The following is a 15,908-nucleotide window of genomic DNA, read 5'->3' on the forward strand; positions in this document are numbered from 1 at the left end:
GTCAGTACAAATCGAAGAGCTTGAAATGAAAAAAATGTAACACAGCTTACTTTACTTATTTATTTTTACAGTTTCAAAGGTATTAGATAATGATGGGGAGGTACCATTAAATTTGTGTTTTTGCAACGTGCTAGGTTCGGGCTTACAAGATCTCACTAAACCTCGAGGAAGTTCGGGTAGTAGTACAGTCATGCCTACTCCAACTACGACAGGGTTTTTCGGTTGTTGAAGGTCCCTACAATATCTGCAGAATATCTGTACAATTAATTCTATTTTCCATACAAAGCTTCAAATACACTTCTTGGTCCAATTTGAGAACTCATTCATTATTAAACAGAAGGTAGTTGGAAACAATAGCATCTGCATATGTTTCGTGCTAACCACAAGAGCAGCGTAGCGAAAAATCATTGGGTAAGCAGCAGTAGGCGCAAACACTGTTTATCTCAGTGTAGTTGATGTGAATACACGTTTCAAAAATCTTTTTTCTACTCTTTGTACTCTGCGCGCTATCTGTCATGGAAAACTGAAAAGCTAGATTTTATTATTATATGCGCTCATATGACTGAAGCATGCTTAACAGCAGCCAGCAACTTATTGGGGCGGACGATGTGGAATTTGTTGAGCCTGTCAACAAAACTCGCATCTGTTTTTATCAATTCAAATCGAAAACGTTCGAAAACATTGCGCCGATTCATGTCAGTCCCTCAGAGAGCAAAAAGATCAACGAGAGCGAGCTTGGGCTTTAGTGCACCGTACGCACTCGCACGTGACGAAGAGCTTGCAGAAGTTTGCCGAAGAAAAAATACACACGGTTATACCTGAATTTTTAAACGTTTATATTATTGTGCGTGAACAAATTCTTGAAGCACAACGGTCAACAAAGGCTACAGCAAAGGTGTTGCATCCGTCATCGAAATAATTTAAACAATATCTCAGCTCAGGTTAAGTAATCAGACAGTTCATATATATCTTTCTGGACCTAGAACCGTCCTTGTATAAAAAAGTCGATGTTCCACAGTTATTCAAGGATATATTCCTTGGTCCTCGGAAGCATAGTATGACTGCTGCCTGCCTGTGTCGCACAAATCCCGATTTCAACGACGTTTGTCAGGGATGTGATGCTGAGTTTAGTGATATTCGCGACGTTGATCATTACCCGTATTCGAATTGTAGCAAAGAGTTTCATGCACACATCCAGGAACAAAAGCCATCTACTAAATGGTGTCGTATATTCTACAGCCTTTGTCAAGGTTTCCACTCAGCCCGGCGCGAACACTTCAAGATTGTAATCTTTACACGTCCTGCAAGTCAATGGGGTTACCGCATAAAATCTGTCGCCTCTTTGATTTGGGTTGAACAATGCCCTTTATTAACGGTGTTCATATATTTGTACAAAACAGACGGCGACAGCGACGAATGTGGGTGGAACGACGAGGGCAACGGCGAATATAATTTAGAATTTGTTTAGCTCAAAATGCGTTCCGGTGGAAGATCTGGGCAGATAAAAATTGGTTACTCCAGGCTAAAGGATTGTGTTTTTGATCTCTTACATTTAAGTCTAAGTTCAATAATCTGACGCTGCATTTAATACAAGCAGACTTCCCATAGCACTGGTGCCATCTTACTTGCAGAGTCAATTGTTTTTACAAAGCAGTCTGTGATAGATTTTGGCCTCGAGGCTCCGAAGGGTTTATCTCAGAAGTTCCACTACTAGCGCAACTAGTGAGCAGTTATAAAATGAAACAGTAGAGCGCTAACGGCTATTTGAGTGCGAAAACAGATAAGAGTCCACCAAATGATAATGCCAAAGAAACATTTTGCCATTTGCCGACCTTTCCTCTACTTTAGTGAGCTTACATGCGGTAATTTGGGTTTACAAGTTGCCTCGTTCATTCCCTGCTCGTTCCTCCATCATTCATGATTAGCTCTCGCAGCTTCTCTAAGGTGCACTAAGGCATGACCTGAACACTTATTCGATAAAAAGCTGCATACAATAAAGAGCAAACATATATACGCTGGAATTTACACGCCATTCGCGCAAGAATGGCCTACCTTAACTTGTAACAGCAAAAGGTCAATAAAAGAAAGAAATGCATGCTTATTTTATGCATGTTGGCTGCATACAGCAAAAACTCCATACAATTTTCCCTCCGTTGATAACAATGACCCTACTTTATATCACGACTCTCTTCATAGCAGGAAATAGTTGATTCCCTCGACATTCCTAGTGACGACGCTACCGGCCGGACCACAATATATATAGCACACCATTCATGTTCGAGCAGAGATGAACCGCTAGATGACGCAGTTGTCGTTGCCGACGATCTTCGAGATGGCGGGGAACCCCTAATCAGAGATCAGCGTTTCTCGTATAGGCGTGTAACATGCCTCGATGCTAATGAAATCACTACTATGGCGCAGAATACGAAAGAAATTAATTCGTATTGTAATAAGCGACAAAAGTTAACCGAATTTAAATAAAGTCAACAACGACGATATGCGCGTCCCTTCTTTCCAACAACCAATGTCTATCCTAGCGATATAATAGGCAACTAAATTGCATTTGATAATAATTGAAATAACTTACTGTATTTGAACTGAAACCAAATTAAAGCTCGCACGGGAAAGGCTCTGACAGATGCTTAGGTCGGTTTTTCTATGTCTAGCTGGAAATTTCTTACCAGTGAAGCAGCTTAGTCGAAATATGACAGTTATCTGATACATACATGTTTAAATATAATTCATTTCATAGTTTTAGTTTATTTTACTTTATATACAAAAGTTTATACGTGATAAAAGTCAATTGAGAAATCTGCGTTGCATAATATATATATGAATTTAATCTAACTGCTACTTATTATCACATCTATATTTAACGCAAAATTCCAATTGCATTCTTACCTTAAATTCAATTTTATCATGTAGCTTTTGTTTTTTGTAAAAAGTCAAATTATAAAAAGTGTTAATCAGTGTAGTGCCAGCACAGAACTTAACAACAGGTGTTTTAGATTGATTTATAATAGTGCCCACATGATTGGTTTTTATTCAAACGGTTTTGATCGCGCTGGGAGTGTTACTGAAGTGATCTTTTAAGACCACGTGCGTTGCCATATAGTCGTCGGTGAGTACACAATGTTTTAATGCATATAGAAACAACACAGTGCAGCTGTTGAATTTCCGAAATGTAACGTCCTACTTATTTTTTGTTTTTATTTCCAATGGAGTTAGATCATGCGTATCCGCCTTTTCAAGATCGTGAAAGGCAGCAACTCAGTTTTGGCACACAAGAGCTGAAGCAAAGAAGACGCAATTGGCGAGGTGTTATGTCGAAATTGTATATCGATACTCTCGATTTAGCTACAATGTTACCAGTGTCGTTGAAATGATATAAGTGCGACGTGTGCAGTTACGTCAGTGCGCACGTTCTATACGGTAACTCTGGCAATTGGATTTACTGATTGTGACCCGTGAGCGGGTGTGTTTTCTCAGACGTCTGCCAATGGCGTGCCATCGACCGAAACAATATGCTTGTTACCCGTGCTGTATGTTTCGAGAAGTTCTTGTGCTCGCTTCTACTGCAGCGCCACTGCGGGCTTGAAGGTAGCTTGTTAAGCACCAAGTCGCATCTCTTCAAGAATATGCCACATCTAAATAATAGCGAATCATGCACGAATGACGTCTACGACACCTCTATAAAGCACCATCCAGCAATCATAAATAATGACGTTAACACGCATCGTTTTGGACTATGGGCCATGTTGAAATAAATGGGTTTGCTCTGAGGACGAATTCTGCTAACGACCCCAAGTATTCCATCTGTCCTCGATCGAAAAATCGATACTAAGAAAGAACATGCAAAAAATAAAGGCCCTTTGAAAATAGACGTTGTGGAGAAACAGGTGCTGCCGTTCAGCACGACCCGATTCCGGACGCAAAACTCAAATTTTACTTTCTGTTCAATATTGATACCGCCATTTTATTATGGTTTAAGACTAGCTTCGAGAGCACTGAAGAGATAACTTTCGAAGGAAACTTTAGTTTTCGTCTCGTTTCAGCTGACTGATACTAGAACCACTGCCAGCGTCAATGAGCAAGTAGGCACGATGCGCATTTAACTGTCCAACTGTTAGACTATTAGTCGTATATAGTGTAAATAGACATTTTCTAAGCACTTACTTTGCTACACCGGCAACGGGTGAACAGTAAAAGATGAAGCCGATGGAAAATCCGCCTGCAGGTAGTAGTTTACTTCGGAATACCTTTGAGAAAATAGATGTCTCGAGTATGCAATTAAAGCTGATGCTCGCCGATCTACATAGCATCAACGAACTTTCTATAAAATCGCCTGCTTTAAACCAGCTCATGTAATCATTGCCCGATGCGATATACAATATAATAGGGGCTAGCTATTTATTGACACGAATGGCAGCTAGGGCATATAGATATTTTTGTACGGGACTGAAGCTCAAATATGGAACATTGATTAAAACCTAAGATAACAATTTATTAAAGGAGCATAAATGATTATCTGACTTAATATCACGGCTTGTATCTTGGCTTTGATACATTACAAATAAACCAGAATAATATTTGGATAACGCTTTTCTAAGAATTTGTTGCTTGGTCCTGCCTTGTTGAAGGCTTAGAAAACTCACTCGTTTAACAACCAGCTCAAAAATGACTCTCTAGAAAAAAAAAAGTGCGAAGATATCTGCGGATAAGTTGACCATAGCCTAAATGATAGAATAATCTAGCAACACAACTTTCGGCACAGTCAGACCACTAACTATTTTAAACAGACAGACTCTGTCAGATGTTATTTACTTTATATTGACAGAGACAATTTGCCACTGTGAATGGACGTTGTTCCCTTGTGTTTTTGTTTTTTCGGTTAAACGCCGCTTTTCCATGCGAAAAGTTCAACAAAACGAGTTTCTGACAGGAGGACACATCGCGTTGGCATTGACTCGACTTCAGAGGTGGTCGACATCTGTTTGTTGTTGAGATAAGCAACAGAAATGTACCTGAGTTGTCTCCGTCTCCGCTTATACACGTGCAATTACAAACAAAAATATAACGACCGCGTGGTGTAAACATAGGAAATGTACCACTAAATTCATTCAGAGAACCTATTACGAGTTTGGTACAGACATAAATGTATTGTCAGGTTAGCTAGTCATTTCGGACGTGGGAATATTGAATGCGTGACAACGAACGTGTAAACAGCAAGAACTTTGTACATTCATATGCCGACCATTACCGCTATAATAACGTTTAGAGAAGTCTGCATCGTTGCCAAACAGCTGGATTAAATGCCGCTCGCCGCAAATAGCGGGCGCATCTATAATTAAACCCAGCAACAATAGAATAACGAGTCGAAGCAGTCAAGTATGCCGTGGGGCTGGGCGTGTAACCTCTCAGCGAGTGGTACTAGCGACCATAACACTATAGAGTTTTTTGTAGATTTCAGATAAACAAGCGGGGGCCTTGGAAACAGAACGTTGCTGCTGCGCCTAAAAAAAGGTATACTCTTGTGTATATATATGTATCTTAGAAAATCCCCGCGTGCGGTCAGTAAGTCTAAAAGTACAAACAAATTTATTCAATACAGAGCTTTGTTAAACTATTTTCAAAGCAAATTTAACAACCCTTTTTTTTCCCTCTTTTTGATACCAGTTTGCTTCAGTGAGTACGAGATATTATAGTCAATTTTCATCGTATCGCATTTGATAAGGAATAGCGTATGCCGGCGCACAGTTGACCCTTACGGTAAAAATGCAGCCAGCTGACCTAAGGATTGCAGTTATATTGTTACTGAATAAGACGAACCAGAATATCCTAAGACGAGAGAGAGATAGAGAGAGAGAGAGCAACCGGGCAAGCAATTTGTCGACTTCCTGAAGGAAACTACGTGGAAAATGACGGTGCTATTTGTATTCACTGGCCACTTCATTCTTTCTTGAACGGCAAATGTTGATTATTTAGACTATATAGTATTTGCAGAACGATAAGTATTTAGAAAGCTGCTATTATTCAGTTCTATGGACGGCCAACGGTCGATTTTCTTCTAATCGTCGTTTGTTTGGGAGGACACATGGCTCCTTTTTCCGCGAAAATCATCAATTGGAATTGATTTGCCGATAAAGGCCATGTTGTGATTTTCTAACTTCACGATAATGACATGGCAAAATATTTAATCATAATTTAGACCTTCATTCACGATTCGATTTCGCAAATACATTCAATGTATTATAAATAATCTAAATACACGAGGCAACACGATATATTTTAGTTCTGTCATTTTTGTTTACATAACAGTAACATGTACTATCGTTAGGTACAGATACGAAATATTCTAGTGCATTGATATACCTTGGACCGAATTAATTGTATATAACCTGAATATCACTATTACTATTATGTGAAATCATTCTCATTTATATACATGCATTTATAGGACGGTTCGTTCAGATTTACAAACGTTCTAAGCTATAATTCATGAGAAGATAGGTAAATATTTACTTTTGTTCATTTAGTTAGACACCTAGATATTAGCTCACGTACTAAAACGGCCCTTCTGACTATCATCGCGTTATTACTACGCTTCCGAAAAGCCGATCCATTGAAGCCAGGAGCTAGATGGTCATGATTTTCATTTTTCATCCCAGGTGCGGCATCTTTAAAGATCCGTCCTCAGGACGAGCTTTCTGTAGAGTCGTCTGTCACTCAACATGCTAAATATAAAATCAAAAGGCCAGCGATATATAGGCGCATATTTAAGACTATATTAAAGTGGGTCATAATTATAAACATTTTCATATGACAGAGAGGTGTGCGTGTCTATCGTTGCAATTAGCGTATTTATTGCCGACATAATGGCCCTATTACAATACGGTACAATCAGCGGAAAATGTCAATGTCAACTACCAAAATGCTTGTGTACGTTTAGCCGAAGACGCTTGCAAATTACAATTGATCAATACTAGCACGGAACAACATCTTACCATGATAATTCACCATTAACTGGTGTAGCACTGGTATTCCTCTTACGAAAGACCTTAGGAAAGGGAACGTATTTGAATTTGTAAACAAATTTCAGCGATGCCCGCTAGCAGACAGCAAAGCCTTATTACGTTTTAGATTTCCAATTTAAAGTAAAAAAAATACAATTTGACAAATTATTAGAATAGTTAGTACAATAAATAAATGTAATGCCATTTAATCAAAGACAAAACTAGATTCGTTTTAATTTTACCTGTAGTTCTTATTCAGGTTTCTTTATTTATGTAAAATGTCTAGCCATCTGAATAGGATCCTGTAAGACAGGATCTTTTTCTTCCATCGACCTTTCATGGAATAAGGATTTAAGATAATTTTGTAGCCTTCACGATATGTGTAGGGAAATCTGGTGTTTTCGTGTATTCATGTAAAGCTGTGTTTTTGTTAACATACGGGGTGTTCCGAAGTTCCTATATTTATACTTGAATAGATGATCGAGCAAAGAATAAATAGGGCATACATCTAATGCGTTGATGTGAACCGGGGCATTGTCATAAACTTGGCTTCAAACAACTGCCACTAAAGCTCATTTATTCTTTGAATGGCAACTATTTCGTATTTTATGTAAAATCGACAAGAATTGGCAGTTAGTTATAGGGTAAACAGAAATGTAATAATTAAAATGCTTTTTTTAATTAATTTTATATTAGCTATGCTTTTGGACCGAAAGAGCAGGTAATTGATAGCCAGCGTTTCGCTGTTTCATTCCTTATTCTAACTATTCACTTATCATTTTAACGATTTTATTTTTTATTTTAATGATTTTAAACGGCAAAAAAGGTTTTGAGGCTAGCAGTGATGCCTGTGCAGATTTCCGAATAACATTACGGGTACATATGCGATTCGTATATGTAACGAGGCTGATCTAAATTCCAAGCAAATGAAAACACCCCTAGTGCAGTATTTCGTGTTAGTTACAATTAGTATATTGCTTTCTTAAACGAATGCGGAACCCTACTTTTGACATACTATGCTACATTTGAAAAGCTCCATCGGGTTTGCCAAACGTCTGTGTATTTCGGACTGAGCGTTTACGGCACGATTTTTTCAGCTTTCAACCTCTGTCAGTTTAGTGCTTGATAATTACGTCAGGCCGTTTGTTTCAAGCGTTTAATCCGATAATCACACCCTTATGTCGTAATGTTTGTAATAAACCGATTCACTGGACGCGTATTTACGTTGTTCTACACTACTAGGCTGTTATAAGAGGACTCAGTAGACTTTGGCATTGGATCTTTGAGCTATTTGGGTTAGAATAACGACCTTGTCATACGTGTTGGAGGCACGCTACTTTTTTTTTTGTGCAACGCTCTGAGTACTTCTGAACAACCATATACCTGGCACTTGTATTTCCATATGTAATTTCTCTAGCTATGGTTTCCTGTAGTAAGAAATACGCTTGCCCAGTAGTTGCGTTTTTTTAAGGTATAAAAAGCTCTGTAATCACAAAGACTTAGATCGGGTGACTAAGCGGATTAAAATTATCCAGGAAGGATAAAAAAATCCAAAAAGTAGATGGCGATAAGGTGTGGCACTGTCTTCAAGTAACCAGTTTACGTAAATGCGATTGCTGCGGCAACGCTCCATGGGTCTCTTTAGTAGTCCGGTATAGCAGCCTGATTTTTCATTTCTGGCTAGCATCTTATAATGGTAGGTGCTTCTAATATGCACTAGTACCAACCTCCGTTCGAAGTTACTCGACAGTACTATCAAGCTCGATTTCTTTCTAGGGCAACGTTACTTGCTTGCTTGGCTTCGTCTCGGCTGGCTGTAAAGACTGAACCATACTTCATCTATCGCGACTATACGTTCCAGGCTGGCTTTTTGTTGATCCGCAAACTTCGCGTGGAATATACCTCATGCATTTCAAGCTAGTCTGGAGTTAAATGAGAGGATACCACTGTTATACTTAATTTTCATTTTTTTTCCCACTATACGTGAATTGCTAATTTTGGCTGATAGAGCCCTCAGATATGACACTCTGCTTTCATGAAAAGCTTCTTCAATAATGGCAACGCTTTCTTGCCCTTTGGCTCTCGACTCCAATTACTTATACACTGGTTTAGATTTCCGCTTTTAAAATACTGCGCTTTTTTTCACTTAAAGCCTAGATCAATCATCGATGAATTTCCACTGTGAGCGTTGACTTTCGGAACTAAAGGATATTGAAGAACTAGAAGATTGAATGAAGTATTCGCCAGCCAAATTTCATAGCTCGGAAGTTTCATTTCGATTCGAGCAGATTTCAAGTTCGGAAGCTATTGGAAATCAAACTCCGCTTCTATATTACACCGGTTTTGACATATTGATAAATAATGACTGTATATATTTGGCCACAAATGAATAGCCTTATGTCACATTACCTGCTACCTTTATAACAAAAACTCATTTGGTTGGATATTATACAGTTCAGATAATATTCACTTATTGGTAAGTGACTTATATTATTTATAGCTATAATGGCCAACTCATATAAAAACTTGGCTGTTGTTACTTCACCACAGCCTTTCTATTCCATTCGTCGTTTATTAGTTGCTCAAAATTCTCGGATAACAAATGCAGAGTCGACGATGTCAACAGGGAGAAATACCCCCTAATATCAGGATCTGCTTTGTTGTTTAACATAGGCTCGTGGATCAGCTACATCCAGCGTTTCGTTCTACTCTAACGTCTTATGGTTGCATGTTCATGAAGTTTAACAAATACTCTACGAAATAATTGCCATTGAAGGCGTCTTGTACTTCATCTCTTAAAAGAATCAATAATATGACAGAGAGTTTTTCATTTTTTAAGAATAGCATCTTTCGATTTTTTTGTCACCTTTGTATTAGTATGCAGTGTTAACGTTTTTTCAACAAGGTGTGTATTATTTCCGTGATAACGAAATTCATTTAATAGCCACTCGATTGATTCTACGATGAAGGACGGCAGCCAAAAGTCAAAAAAACATATGGGGAAAAAAAAACTAAGTGAGATGGAAAGTCAAAACAAAGCTACGCCTGAGGGATACAAACAAAAGCAACAAATAACATCGAATAAGGTCGCTAGGGGAACACGACATGACGGAAGCGGAAAAAACGGCAACTCTTCTGTCGAATCTTCGTTGCGATTTTCTTATAGAAAATCGGAAGAGCCAATACAAATAGTAAAACAAGGCAAAGCAGGTGAGCCCACTGTGCGTGTAAGGCGAACCTCGAGCGTCATAGCTGCGGTACGTCAAAGAAAAGGCACGAGCTCCTCTGACAAACTTAAAAAGCATTCAGGGAAAGGACATATAGAGACAGCGAAAACTAATGAGGACGAGATATTCAACGATTTTTTGAAACGGGGTATCAGGGACATAGTCGGTCTGGTGTCCACCCGGTGGTATTGGCATGACAAAATGAAGGTAACGTATGGTTTTTTCATCTATAATAATAACAAAAATATTTCGATGACGTGTATGCCGGTTTCATGTTTTAACTGTTCTGTAAAAGGTAAAGTACGAGCTTCGCAAAAATGGTTGGTTTCGTTCGCCGTGATTAGAAGTTTTCGTGATTTGACAAGAATATAGAGAAATGGTTCAGGAACTCTCAGCAAATGTGACAATGTTTGAAAAAAAGATTCTAGAGTGATGGGGTCAGTTCAGAGATGCATCAGTGGAATATTTCTAATTACTCACAGGCGCAAATTTCAAACTAATTTAATTACCGCGAGAAGCAGTTGTGGTCGCGTTTCGAGTCTCTTATAGAATTTAGAGAGGTCTCACCTACCGATATGCAGGGTAGCAGGATGTTCTGCCACCAATAACCAACACTGGCTGTAAGCAATTGGATTAAGCCCTATAGACAAATGTGTCCTTAATAGCGTAATGCCTTTTTTTTTCTGTTATAGGTTGCTGGAATCCGTACACTGTTCGACCTTTTCGGGTACAAGAAGCAATTCAAAGAACTTGATAAAGCTACTGGGGATGCAGTTATTAAATGTGTTATGGAACAAAAGGAAGCAGGGATAAGTTCTTTAGGTTGGATCTTCAACAATATACTTTACCAGCTCGAAGTTATTTTTTTTCAGCTCAATGTAGGATCTCAACAAGTCGAAAGGGCCTTTGGGTATACACTCCAGATTACATGCAAAAATGGGGCCGTATTCGAGTTCGATTATGAACGCCCGAGAAAAGTTCTTGTGGACTATCATCTTGGTTTCCCGACCAGAATCGTATTACGTGGTCCCTCAGCGGAGCCTGGACAAGCCCAGAAGTGCATCATCCTTAACGAATGTGAGCGTAAGGGGGAATACAGTGATTACGTAGTCATCTACAAGAGTGGCAATACGCGGGCGTACCTAAGCATCAACTGGATGGGTCCCGGTTTAAACTACTAAACTTTTTTAAACGTGAGTGCTTCCCTCCAAATCATGTATTTAACCCAGAAAACGCTAATTCGAACACTTTTACGGAAAAACGCGCCCACGTCTTTATTCGTACTATACGAGCATATATAAGAGCAGTAGACGCGTTGTTAATTGGTGCCTAATTATATTTTATTTCGAAACAATTTTTTTTGTCCAAATAGATTATGAAATATCGTTCTATGTTGAATCGATGTGACATTTTTGTGGTGTCTCTGTACCTTCACAAGTTTGACGCCGACAAGCTACGATGCTAAATTACTAAATCTTATCCGCCTGGAGCTGAGACTGCCTGAGACTGAATAAAGCCAGAAACGAGTTTTCGACAGTCGTAGCCTATCCATCATGTTCTTCTGCAGCTTTCGCTGCAGCCATCTGCACCGTAACCTATAGTAAAAGAAACAATGAGCAAACAAATATATAGCTTGCTACGCTAGCAACGCCTATAAGAATTTCACCTCGGTACCGCTTTTTATAGATCTATACTTACATTGGCAGCGAGAGATAGCAGCAGGAGGGAAAGTTGTCTTTTGGTTGGAGTTGGAGATTTTAGATGGGAAGTGCCTTGTGTGCTGGTATACTCTACTACATTGACGGCGGTGTCTGAGCTCCTGCGGAAGTTTTCTGAAACATGTGTGAGTTTCCAATGAGTGATTTATGTTTTACGCTTGCGCGAAGTTTTCAGATACATATGCTGAAATCATATTAAAGGCTGCAGCAAACATCGCCGAAGCACGGCGAACGTCCAGTCGCCTATTGCAGTGCAAAAGCCGGCAGAATGGTAGTATAAAAATAACGATAGTTACGATCCACGGAAGGGACGCAACGGTATCACATCTATATTGTCTGTTCGACCTGATGCAATCACTTCAGTGACGGTCGTGATGAATAAACCTAGCTAGCAAAATGAAAGAACTTGAATTTTTGTGTTTCGAACGAATTTTAAAAATACGACGCTATTTCAGTGTTGCTAACTGCCATTATTAGTGTCCATTGGTTTGGCGTTCTCTGTTCATAGCAGCGTCAATAAATCAGAATTCGTTCTAGATGTTGCCGAATCTAAGGAATAGGAATATACTATGCACCTAAAAGGCATATCTGTTTCCGTTGTGGTAATTTATGAATAAAAATAACAGGTTGCGTAACGTAGACGGCATCTGAGGGATATAGCATTAGGTAGATTATGATGCATACGCTGTACATTAACGTCGCAGTTACCCCTCCGGTTTTGTGAAAAAAATAGCGTTGCCCCCTGCATCACTTCGTCCTCTCACTGCAGCCTACTAGTGACAATTCCTTTTATCGTTCGTTAATATAATCTTTATATAAAACACTACATATTACAGCTGTTTTTTTTTTTATTTGTTGTTGCTCTGCTGCCGTTGTCATATTTTTAAGTCTGATTCATGTTGCAGCCAACTTGAGGCTTCGAAGCTGCTGCTGAAGTTCTCCGGAGACGCAGCCGTGCCGATTTTGGTCGCCTATTGTAACTACCCTTTTCGTTGATCTCGTCAGCCTATTACCTTGCATTTGTTACCTGAATGATCCCAGGTTACCGTAATAGTTCCCTGGCGCTGTTACTTGATTTCAAAGTTTCCAATGTAAACTCATTATTTCATCGCACATATTCGGTTACCCATTATTTTCACAGCGACCTTATTGAGGTAGCTATAGTAATTACCCTATTACCGAGGGTAATATCTACACCCGTAGACAAGGGTGCATAAGAATAATAGATAAGAATCGAACAAGTTAATCTCCGGATCGGGTCTAACGTAGTATTTGGTTACGTTCTTATATTATTATATACACAATAAGAAAATGAAACGATAAGAAAGCTGTACCGTATCGAAGTTAGAACCGAAGAAGTTAGGTTATTATCGTGTATATAATTCGTTCCTCCAATTTTCATTTTGGCAAGCTTTGAACTATCAAATTTCGAACGAGGAATGGAAAAAATATTGAAAGCTATTTTCCTACTGTTCTATTAGTCCTATGCGATCGGGCCTATTTTGTAAAGCTTCAACAATTTCTCCAACTGATGTTGCTAAATGTCGTTTAAAAATTTGTGCGACCAATCAGCAAAGTCTCTCAAGGGAGCACTCTGCAATAAATTCAATTTAGCGATACGTAGTATAAAATACTGTACTGCATGTACAGACCGCCATGTAGGTTAGGTCGCCTTGAGGATAAACCGCCATGTATTTAGTAAACGTGTTTCAATATTTGAACTAGCGTGAGGTACGGTGGCATAAATGATTGCCAATTTGGTTGGTCTTTTCCGGTCAAGAGTCCGGCTCGTTTCAGATGAATTCTCAATGACAAATATTGTTGAAACAAATACATCGTTAGCTACGATTATCGCCACTAGCGTACAGATAAACAGGGGTTTGAATTAACGATAGGAAGCTCTATGAAATGTTTACTGTAGGTGACTGTATAATCAGTCTCTGATACTTAGCAAATATTCGTAGTCGGTAGAAGGATATCATATTAATGAGCATAGAAATGTGTGCTTACTACTATGTCTCTTTTCCAGAGACAGCAGCCGCAGGCTACAGCAGCCTACGAAATACTGTGACCTATTTGCCTATGATGCAAGCATCTAATAGACGATGATAGATCGCCACGATTTCTTCGTGCCATACTAATAGTTACTAATACCGGCGTCGTGATTAGCCTTACGTTGCGTTCATAGATTTCTACTTGGACCTTTTTATTGTTGAATCTGAATCTTAAGTTCACTTGCACATCGTATACAACTTTATTTGTTGCTTACTGTACATCTACCGAAATACGTACGCTGCTGGTCTCTAGGCAGGTAATTTTTTCAAGAAGCACGACGACCAGATAATATATAGTATGATTAAGAAAACGTTTCCTGCAGCCCATTAAATTTCGCGAATCATTTTTTGTACCTTGACACTTTTTCCATAACGGAGGCCCAACACAATATATGAACGCCATCATATCGGAATCGAAAGTAATTACACATGCATCTGTCTTGACAACAATACAGATAAAGCGCACAATTTTCTGAACTGATCTTAGAAAAGACTAAAGCACTTATTTTAAATGAGGTAAAGAACGACATTGAGGCATGCTCTTGTGTTAACGCCAAAATAACTCACGTAATAGTTGTAGGCACCATAAAGCGCTCCGACGCCAGCTAATATTCCGAGTAGCGTAAATAGCGAACCAATACAGCGGTTTGAAGACGGCTTTTCCTCTTCATGTGGCATTTTGCTGGCGCTATTCAAAACCCTGGAAGCCAAAAAAGGTTTGCACTCTATGGGAAATGTCATTTAAAATGTAGCGCTTTGTGCATATCCACAATCTGAAGTCGCCGTCTCTCTCTCATAGCTTGTAGAAGCTTATAGCTACTACTAGAAAAACGAGTTCTACCGTACTGGGTGATACATGAACACAAGAAAACTATCTTTAGTGTTAGAAAACGTAACTTCATTAACCATGACGAATTTGGTTTCAAGCGAAACCATCTTTATGGTGCACCTTCTATTTTCTGGCAGGCTATTCTTCACTCAATACTGACTGAACCATTTCCATGGAATTATCTCCAGGCTTTTAGAACTACCTCTGCTCTAAGTTCTGAATTAAAAATTCAACAGCTTTTCCAATAAAGCGTCTTCTAGACTACACCTTACGGACTCCAATGACAAATACTCGTGTCTACAAGAAGGTCCATTGGTCCAACATAAGCGAAGAACGTTAAAAATAAGAATGTAAAAGTAAAGAATCAATTATAGTATGTAAAAGTAAAGAATCAATTTATGAACTTACCTAATGTCCTAAAGAACTTTCTGGGAAATATTTCAAGAGTCGTCTAAGCTCTTCTTTACGGGAGCTATGTCCGATCAATTAGGAAACCATGCAAGCAAATATTGGAAATCTGAATAGATGACTTCCATTCAATCGTATGAAATAATAATTTAGCAGCAATCCTTGGGCTGGGACTGTGTCTTGCTGGTAACTCACTGACCAGACAGACGTCACCTAGATTACCTTAGTGGCTAGCGATAATTGGAGAAGTTGTTGTACTGCGTGTTCCGGTGACTCGGTCCTATTGTTCAGAACTATCACATCCACTCCCATTCGCCGTTGCATTGACTTTTCGGCTTACAGCTCAACGTCTAGACGCGCGTAAAGTTGTCTAGATTCTGACAAAACCTAGCTGAAACTCTCCTAGATAGGCGTCGTTCTTAATTGAGTGTCACGCTTCTACGATTTCCGCTTGGCCATCGTCCATGGTCAACGGACAGTGTCAAACCGATACGAATATATCGACAATCATTGCTATCTAAGTGGAGAAAAGTGACGTCGGAAGAACGCGGAACGATATCTAGTATATACATTTATTAGCTCACATATGTACAGAAAAAAGGAGCCAAGGCGTCATTACTTTATATAGATAAAGTTTTGATCGAATTTCTTTATAATGA

The 15,908-nt window shown here is 39.0% G+C and overlaps 1 protein-coding gene and 1 long non-coding RNA gene across 2 annotated transcripts; one reads left to right on the forward strand and one right to left on the reverse strand.

Moving 5' to 3' along the window:
• The first annotated feature begins 7,262 nt into the window (after positions 1 to 7,262).
• Positions 7,263 to 12,363, forward strand: LOC111272201 (uncharacterized). The gene is made up of 3 exons (XM_022853505.2): positions 7,263 to 10,447; positions 10,933 to 11,433; positions 12,127 to 12,363. The coding sequence occupies exons 1-2, from the start codon at positions 9,977 to 9,979 to the stop codon at positions 11,419 to 11,421; spliced, it is 960 nt and encodes a 319-aa protein (XP_022709240.1). The 5' UTR covers positions 7,263 to 9,976; the 3' UTR covers positions 11,422 to 11,433; positions 12,127 to 12,363.
• On the reverse strand, positions 11,556 to 15,650 carry LOC111272202 (uncharacterized). The gene is made up of 4 exons (XR_002687380.2): positions 15,472 to 15,650; positions 14,580 to 14,712; positions 11,939 to 12,072; positions 11,556 to 11,835 (listed from the first exon to the last, which is right to left on the reverse strand). It is a non-coding gene; the product is annotated as an uncharacterized LOC111272202 (long non-coding RNA).
• Between the last annotated feature and the right edge of the window lie 258 nt (positions 15,651 to 15,908).

Source organism: Varroa jacobsoni, unplaced genomic scaffold, assembly GCF_002532875.2.
Source record: "Varroa jacobsoni isolate VJ856 unplaced genomic scaffold, vjacob_1.0 contig01771, whole genome shotgun sequence".
Classification (NCBI taxonomy): domain Eukaryota; kingdom Metazoa; phylum Arthropoda; class Arachnida; order Mesostigmata; family Varroidae; genus Varroa; species Varroa jacobsoni.